The following is a 9,272-nucleotide window of genomic DNA, read 5'->3' on the forward strand; positions in this document are numbered from 1 at the left end:
CAGCATAGCCCACTCAATTCACCTTGAAGCTTCCTACTTTCCAGGCTCACAGAACGAGTTAGTGGATCACCTCAGCAGATCCTTTCCCAACCATCACAGATGGTCCATTCGCCCAGACATTGTGAGCACCATTTCCCAGAGGTGGGGAACTCCCCAGGTAGACCTGTTTGCAACAAAACACCACAAGGAGTGTCTTCAGTTCTGCTCCTTCCTAGCCACAGCCAGGGCTCACTCACAGACACCTTTCTCCTCCCTTGGATGGACCATCTCTTGTATGCGTTCCCTCCCATGCCTCGTATGCATTCCCTCCCATGCCTCTCATACAGAGTTCTGCTGAAGGTCAGAAGGGACAGGACGTGTCTTATCCTGATAACCCCAGCCTGGCCATGTCAGCACTGATTCACCACCCTCCTAGATCTCTTGGTGGACACGCCCATCAGCCTGCCCCCGTTCCTGGGCCTGATCTTTCAGGACCACAGCCATCTATGTAATCTGAACCTCGAGTCTGGAAGCTCCATGGCTGAATCCTGCAGAACTGGCATACTCTGGGCCTGTTTGCAAGGTGCTTTTTGGGAGCAGGAAACTCTCCACTAGAACCACTTACCTGGCAAAGTGGATGAGATTCTCGATCTGTTCAGTGCAAAAGGGGTTTTGCCTGCTCAGTCAACACTGCCTTTCATTATAGATTATCTACTCCACTTGAAACAGCAAGGCCTAACAGTATAATCTATTAGGGTCCATCTAGCTGCAATCTTGGCCTTTCACCCATGGGTGAATGGGCAGTTAGTTTTCTCAAACTCGATCTGTGGTCGTTTTCTTAAGGGATTGGAGCGGCTATACCCCCAGGTACACCAGCCACTCCCTCCCCGGACCTCAACTTGGTGCTGGAGAATCTAACAGGACCCCATTTGAACCGCTGGCAACATTCTCTCTGCTCTACCTGTCCTGAAAGGTGGCCTTCCTGGTCGCAATTACTTCTGCCAGAAGGGTCTGAGAGATCAGAGCTCTTACTTCAGAACCACCATACACAGTCATCTTCAAGATCAAAGTTCAGCTGCGGCCACACCCGGACTTCCTGCCAAAGGTGGTCTCACAATTCCATAGTAACCAGGATATTTTCCTATCTGTCTTCTATCCGAAGCCACATACTAACAGGGAGGAACAGAGACTCCAGCTAGGTGTTGTGTACACTAACCTTTTCCATAAAAAGGACTAAACCTTTTCAGAAATCCGCTCAGCTTTTCATAGCCATTGCAGACAGAATGAAAGGCCGCCTAGTCTCAGACCAGAGAATTTCATTGTGGATCACTGTATCTTAACATGCTATGATCTAGCAAAGGTCCCAGCTCCTCCACTGACAGCCTATTCTACAAGAGCTCAATCATCGGCGGCAATGTTCACGGCGCAAGTCCCGGTTCAGGACATTTATAGAACGGCAACATGGTCGTCAGTTCACCCTTTCACATCCCACTATGTCATCACCCAGCAAGCTAGAGATGATGCGGGTTTCGGCCACGCGGTGTTACAATCAGTGTGCCAATTAACTCCGAACCCTCCACCTGCGCAACTACTTGGGAGTAACCTACATTGGAATGGACATGAGGAAAGCACTCTAAGAAGAAAAAACAATTACTAACTTTCCGTAACTGTTGTTCTTCGAGATGTGTTGCTCATGTCCATTCCACCCCCTGCCCGCTCCGCCTGCCCCTCTGTCCAAGTTAGCCAGCAAAAAGGAACTGAGAGGCAGCAGGGCCCTATATACAGACGCTATGAAGGTGTGGCTCCCGGGGGCACCAGAGCCGACCCCATGGATACCATGGGGGAAAAACTTTCTGGCAGCAGTGCTCGGGGTCAGCACACACCTACACTGGAATGGACATGAGCAACACATCTTGAAGAACAGTTATGGAAAGTTAGTAACTGAGGTTTTTAAAAAGAAATTTGCTCACTTGGCATGATTCCAAGCTCTCACTTTTATGACTTTTATCTTGTTGCATGTTTGCTTCTTAATGTGAAGTAGGTATTTAACTACAGGTGTTAATTCTTGCTGGGTTTTGCCCCAGGATCATTGCAAAAACAAACATTTTTAAGTTTGGGCAGGGGTGGGTAAATGTTAGCAAAAGCATACAATTTATGCCCAAACGAGTAAACATAATTTACTAAACAAAAGGTAAAGCGACAGTTGCACACAATCTTATGTAATCATTCCAATATTAAAAATAACATCTGTTTTTGTTTATACTTGTATTGCATTGTATTTTCAACCACTAATATAAAAAAATTATATATAAAAAATCAGTGGGGAAAAAAGTGCCTGTTTCTAGAATGAAAAAATTCTTCATCTAGACTTACTAGTTTCTTCCTTCTCCCCTCACACTGAAAATAAATTCAAATATATGACAGATGTGAGAAGTATTCAACTTTTTTGATGGCAATTTAATTTGTCCTTATTATTTAAATTATCACTGTTTACCTGAAGGCCCAAAGTACTTGATTTTTGACATTTTTATAAACTTTCTATGCATTATACAGTTTTATGCTAAGTTATAGTATTGAAAAGAACATCTAGCTATTGTATTCTAATAAGTTTGAAATAAAATGCAAAAATACACAAATCAGAATATAATGGTTTACCTAACGTTAATTGTGGAGGATTAGGATCAAGGACATATTCTTTTTCTGGATCTTCCTTTTTTGTGTGGAGAATGCTCTTTTTTCTTAGTCCAGTATCTACTACTGCTCTGACCATCACTTTGTTCACAGGTTTGTAAATGTTCTTTTTATTCCTTAACTTTGACTTAAAAGGATCTGCTAATGAAAGATCCTGGAGCTGAAGGTTATGTAAAATATTATCTTGTAAAGCAACTGCAGTAACAGCTAAAGTATCTTGTTTGGAGGAACTGCCCTAAAAAAAATCCATAATTATTAATATAAATGACTTGTATATGTGTACATTATGTACAGTATGTTAAAAAAGAAAAGTTCAGCCCTTAGCCAATGATGTTTTAATTTGACAAAGGTTTTTATACATATACAACTCCCATGCTTGAAGTCTTACTAATATACAATTACCATAATATGAAACTTAAGATTGATGTTACTGACACATCCTAACCTTAACTTATAAAGTCAAAAGAAATATTTGATTTATGGTTTATATTAAATAAAATAGCAGTAATTTTTAACTTTTAATTACTGAACCCATAATTATTATATGCAATAAACTCATTATGAATTATAAAAGCTTGACATGCCTAAACATATTTTGCCTCAGTATAATTAAAAACAATCCCAAGGCTAATCTTGCATTTCAGAGCCCTAAACATAAACAAATACTTGTAAGTATATATTACTTTTAACACACTAAATGGGCCTATCTATATTCATTTCAATTTTTTGTAATGCTCACTTCTTTTAGCATAAAATATGACCAGTGCACCTTGTAATTGTTTTTAGAATTGTGAACTGAAGTCATTGATGAACTACTTGTCTTCAAAACAGAATAATGATGCTCCATTGACAGGGACAATTGACAGCATATTTTGTAATATCTTGTAGTTCTAAAACCAAAAATACAAAAGAATTAGTAATGTTTTTGATCAACAGAAATACTCTCATTGACAGTACAGTGGAAGTGTACAAAATTAATGTTCACTATTTTCTACACCTGTGGACAACAAGAGGTTAGCACAACACACAATGGTGCTGAAAAAATTAGCTCCATGTAACCAAAAGTAGATTGTGACCCCTCTCTCCCCACAAAGTCCAATGTACTGCATATGCTGTATACAGTATATTTTTGGATAGGAGCTAATGGATCTGTCCTGGAAACCTGCCTTTATATCAGCTTTTTAGATTATTTGTATTGTGTTAGCACCTAACAGCCCCAGTCATGGACCAGGACCCCATTAAGATAAGCACAACACACACACACTTACTTCTCTGTAAACTATTTCAACATCTGTTGGTCGACCATCCTCCTCCGTTCCCAATTTGGGTACCTTAGGTCTCTGTTCTGAGCCTTCTCCTCATGTTCCTATCCTTGGCTGAATTCAGCTGCTCACTAAGTTGAATTCTCTCTTTGCATGATGACTTTCAGGTATATTTCTCCACTCCTGACCTGTACTCTGTGCTTCAATATAGGTTGCCAACCCTCCCAATTTTGCCGGGAGTCTCCTGGAATCAGGCTCTATCTCCCAGAGGCTACTGAAGCCAAACCAGAAGATTTTAGGTTGATAAAAGTCCAGCGGCGCAGCAGGGCTAAGGCAGGCTCCCTGCCTTCCCTGGCTCCATGCCGCTCCCAGAGCAGCCAGCACGTCCCTGCGGCCTGGGACGGCGGGGGTCCGCAGGGGTCTCCGTGTGCTGACCCCGCCCCCGGTGCCAACTCCACAACTCCCATTGGCTGGGAACTGCGACCAATGGGAGATGCGGGGGGTGCGTGCAGGTAGGGGCAGCGCATGGAGCCTCCTGGTCCCCCCCAAGGGGCCACAGGGACATGCTGGCCGATTCCAGGAGCGGCAAGGGGCTAGGGTAGGCAGGGATCCTTCCTTAGCCCCGCTGCGCCGCCAACTGGGAGCCGCCCGAGGTAAGTGCTGCCTGGCCAGAGCCCACACCCCAACCTCCTGCCCCAGCCCTGAGCCCCCTCCTGAACCCCTGGCCCCAGCCCTGAGCCCCCTTCCAGAGCCAGCACCCCATACCCCCTCCTGCACCCCAACCCCCTACCCCAGCCCGGAGCCCCCTTCTGCACCCAAACTCCCTCCCACAGAACTTGCACCCCACACCCCCTCCTGCACCCCAACCCGCTGCCCCAGGCTCAGCCTGGAGCCCCTTCCCACACTCTGAACCCCTCGGCCCCAGCCCAGAGCCCACAACCACTCCCATATCCCAACCCCCTACCCCGTGAGAGTGAGTGAGGGTGGGGGAGAGCAAGCAATGGAGGGAGTGGGGATGGAGTGAGCAGGGCGGGGCCTCGGAGAAGGGGCAGGGCCTTGGGGCAGTGGGCGGGGCAAGGGTATTTGGGTATGTTGGCAACTCTACTTTGATATCATATTTTTCTGCCTCCCTGACTGCCTATATTGGATTGTTTATTGTCATCTTAAACTCAACATGGCCAAGTCTAAACTCATAATCTTTCATCCCAAACCTCCACTACTTCCCATCTTCTTTACCATTAATAATGCCACTATCCTCTGTCATGAAGGCCTGTAATTAATTTGGGGATGTCTTTGACTTCTCCCTTTCCTTCTCTCCCCACATCAAGACTATGGTCAACTCATGTTGCCTTTTTCCTCCTCTATTCAAAATCTGGCCTTTCATTTCCACCCCAAATAGAAAAACCTCCAAATTCCTTGTCCCTACCCATATCATCTCCCACTTTCATTACTGCAATTTCCTTCTCCCTTGGTGGTCTTCATACTAACCTTATGGTTCCATTCCATCCAAAATGCTGTTGCCAAAGGCTACCTTCTTATCCATGACTATAACTAGACACTATTTACTCGCTGTGCTGGTGCGCATCTAATTAAAACTTCTTGTCCTTACTTCAAGGCTGTATGTCGCACAACCCCTGCCTGAATCTTGGACCTGGATGTGTCTGTGTTGCTCCCCACCACTCTTTCTGCTCACAAATGACTACACCTTCAATACCCTTTTTGTATCCTCCTCTCACAAACATTTCTGTGCCTTCTTCCCCGCTGCCCTTTGTGCTTGGAATGCCCACACAAACCTGTCCATCAAGTCCACGCCCCTTATCACATTCAAATCCCTCTTAACAACTCACCCACTTCTACTGTTTTACCTATGGAAAAATTAAGGGGAGGACAAATAACACCAAAAAAAGGGGGAAGAGAACCTTCAAGATGAGTAGTGATAACAAATAATAGAGAAGGAGTGGAATGAGAAAAGACAAGGTTATAGTGATAGACTCACTAACTGGATTTTGCCATATATATTAACCTATTTATTTTGGACATTATAGAAGAAGTGAGTTATGGATTTGAATGAAAAACACACTACAATCACCTGATGATGAGGCTGTTATTTTAGAATTGGCATCATTAATCTACATTATGATTACAATTGTCTCCATCTTGACTGCTGCAGTAATAGAAGCAGCTGTGCACCTCAGTGATGGGTAAAGACTGCAGCATGACTAACCAGTCTAACCACATTGGGGACCCCTGGTCTAGATCATTTGGAGGTGATGATGGTAGGTTGGGGGAAACAACCAGAAGACATGATTGTGGTTCTAGTCTCCTTCAACGAGGTTGTGCATCCGTCTTTCATTACCAGAGTTTATCATACGGAGTTCTGGATAGTATCAGTAGCTAGGATTGCTTTCCTCTATTTATGCTTGGCCAAAAGAGCCAATTTCATTTGCACACCATTTCTAATGAAAACCTTGCTGTTGTCATCCATGGCTTTGCCACTTCAAAATTAGACTATTACGAACTGTTCTCTGTAGACCACATCCATAAACTTATTCAGAAACTTTAAATGGTATAGAGTACAGCCATCTTTTTAATAAGTGAAGAATTTCACAAGGAGCATTTTATACCTGTGCTTCATGATTAGGGCCCCACCAAATTCATGGTCCATTTTAGTCAATTTCATGGTCATAGGCTTTTTAAAATAGTAAATTTCATGATTTCAGCTATTTAAATCTGAAATTTCACAGTGTTGTAATTGTAGGGGTCCTGGCCCAAAAAGGAGTTGGGGTGGGGGTTGCAGAGTTATTCTAGAGGGGGGTTGAGGTACTGCTACCCTTACTTCTGCGCTGCTGCTGCTGGTGGCGGTGCTGGGCAGCCAAAGAGTGGTGGCTGCTCACCAGGAGCCCAGCCCTGAAGGCAGTGCTGTTGCCAGCAGTAGCGCAGAAGTAAGGATGGCATGGTATGGCATTGTCACCCTTATTTCTGCACTGCTGCCTGTAGACTGGGCCCTCAGTCAGCAGCCATCACTCTCCGGCCACCCTGCTCTGAAGGCAGTAGCACAGAAGTAAAGGTGGCAAGACCATGACCCCCTTAAAATCACCTTACAACCCCCCTGCAACTCCCTTTTGGGTCAGGACACCCAATTTGAGAAACGCTAGTCTCCCTGTGAAATCTGTATAGTATAGGGTAAAAACACACAAAAGACCAGATTTCACGGGGGGAGACCAGATTTCACAGTCCATGACACGTTTTTCATGGCCGTGAATTTGTTAGGGCCCTATTCATGAGCTGTTGCTTGGCTTCTGAGTTGAATTTAAAGCACAGACTATAGAGTAATAATAATTTTCCCTGCTCTTTATTATGGAATGAAAGCTGTCCCAATATTTAAAGTGACACAGGTCATATTTTCACAATAATTTAGACTTTGAAAAACTATCTTTTATGAATAAAAAAACTGATTTTTTGTTTTAATTGTAGTGGAAACTGTTGAAACAAACAACCAATACTCCAAACACTCCCTTGCCTTGTTTGTAGTCCAAACACTGCAGCATTTTCCAAGTACAAAGAGCACCTAAATGTGGAATAAACTAGAAGCTGACTATAAACAAAAGTGAATGATCTGGCTCACCTACATCCATTGCTCAAGCTTGATAGAAATAAACAAACAAAAACAGAATAAGAAGTGAAGAGTAAACCAGACATAACAAAAAGTTCCCTATTAACAGTCTCAGGTATTACGTATAACTTAGGGAAGGACATTAAAAGACTGGTTTTTAACCTGATAATTGACCCTTAAAAAGCCAAGTCTCTCAAGAACTAATCCAACTCCCATTGGAAAAAAATGGGAAGATTTCCATCAACTTGCATGGGAGTTAGCTCAGTGAGACAATATACAATTACCATCACAACTGGCACTCATTTTTGACAAGCTCAGTAAAGAGGCCAACGATTGCAAAGGTCATGGACAATGAACTGCTCCTTCCTGGAAGTTGTCTCTTCAGGTTAAAGCTGAGTTATGCTTGTTGGGGGTCTTAGGGAATGCCCCCACTAGTCCTGTACCTGTTTGGTGGACTAAAAGGATTTCTTTTTTTCAGAGATTAATTGACCTTCTGTTCCTCTTCTCAAAATATGTTAAAACTATCTCTATATAAAGAGTCTCTTATTGTAAAAATAAATTTTGAACTAAAAATTTAAAAATATAATAAAATCTATTTTAACTACTGCAACATTTTAATTAAGAATTTAAAGAAGTGCACCAGACTGCCAAAAGATCTCCTCAAATCGCTTTTTATAGATTCTCTGTGTGGTGCTATTCTAACCGCTGATTTTTATGATAATCAATAATTTGAATTTCTATAGCACCTTCCATCCATGGGCCACAGAACTTTACAATCATGAATGAGGCACATTAAATGTTGCTGACTATTCCCATTTTACAGAAACCACCTATTCACCCTGCCCTACCCACCTCTTTCTCCTTCTCATCCTTAAACACATCAGATCCCATAACAGCAGCCCATCTTTGCACAAGTCTCCCTACTGCACACTGGTTCATGGCATGTGTCTCCCTCATTTATCAACCCTCCCACCCATCTCCCACAGAACCAGCCCTCTCTTCTCATCTGCCTTTGCTTCCCCCTCTCCCCGCCCCCCCAACATTCAGTATCTCTCCCTACAATGGCCTCTGCTCCTGAATGCACCCAGCACCTCTCTCCTTACTGGCCCCAGCTTCCCCACATCACACAGTGCCCCGCTTATTGGCCCCTGGTTCCCCCCACCCAATGGCTCCTGCTCTCCCCATCACACATTTACCCTCCCCCCCTCATTGGCCCCGGCTTCCTCACCCCCACCCAATCCATGGCCCCTGCTCCCCCACCACATTGCGCCCTCTTATTGGCTCCTGTGGTCCGCCCTCGATACAAACAGCCACCCTGCCAGGGGACTCTGCAGCATCCCTGGGCTCGTCCCATGAAGACTGTTACTGTCTTTTTAACACCAACCTGCTCCTCTCGCCACAGTCCGGATCGGGTTGCTTAGCAACGCAACTCCCAAGCTTTATCACAGCTCGCCGCCACCCCCACGGCAGCGCGAGGCAGAAACCGAGGCGTATGCGTGCGTGCCGCGCAAGTGGGCGGGCGGAACGTCAAGGAGGCGAGGGCGCACGCAGACCGGAAGTTCAAGTGGCGCGAGGGAGGAGTGTGGAATGTGGGCGTTAGTACGGGCCTCTGGAAGGGCCAGTCCAGGGGCACGTGGCCACTGCCCATCGGTCGGTGTGTCCTCGTGCCCCTGGGTGAAGCTGTGCCTTTCGAACGCACGTGGGAAGGGGAGGCGGAGCTCTCTGCC

The 9,272-nt window shown here is 44.8% G+C and overlaps 1 protein-coding gene across 1 annotated transcript in view; it reads right to left on the reverse strand.

The window, feature by feature from the left end:
* Positions 1-9,068, reverse strand: part of RNF32 (ring finger protein 32) — a 44,043-nt gene extending 34,975 nt beyond the window's left edge. The window contains exons 1-3 of the mRNA XM_065400141.1: positions 8,930-9,068; positions 3,410-3,560; positions 2,635-2,905 (exon numbers count right to left, since the gene is read on the reverse strand). Coding sequence (XP_065256213.1) covers positions 2,635-2,905; positions 3,410-3,517 — 379 coding nt within the window. The 5' untranslated portion in view covers positions 3,518-3,560; positions 8,930-9,068. The remainder of the gene's footprint in view (positions 1-2,634; positions 2,906-3,409; positions 3,561-8,929) is intronic.
* Between the last annotated feature and the right edge of the window lie 204 nt (positions 9,069-9,272).

Source organism: Emys orbicularis, chromosome 2, assembly GCF_028017835.1.
Source record: "Emys orbicularis isolate rEmyOrb1 chromosome 2, rEmyOrb1.hap1, whole genome shotgun sequence".
NCBI classification, from domain to species: domain Eukaryota; kingdom Metazoa; phylum Chordata; order Testudines; family Emydidae; genus Emys; species Emys orbicularis.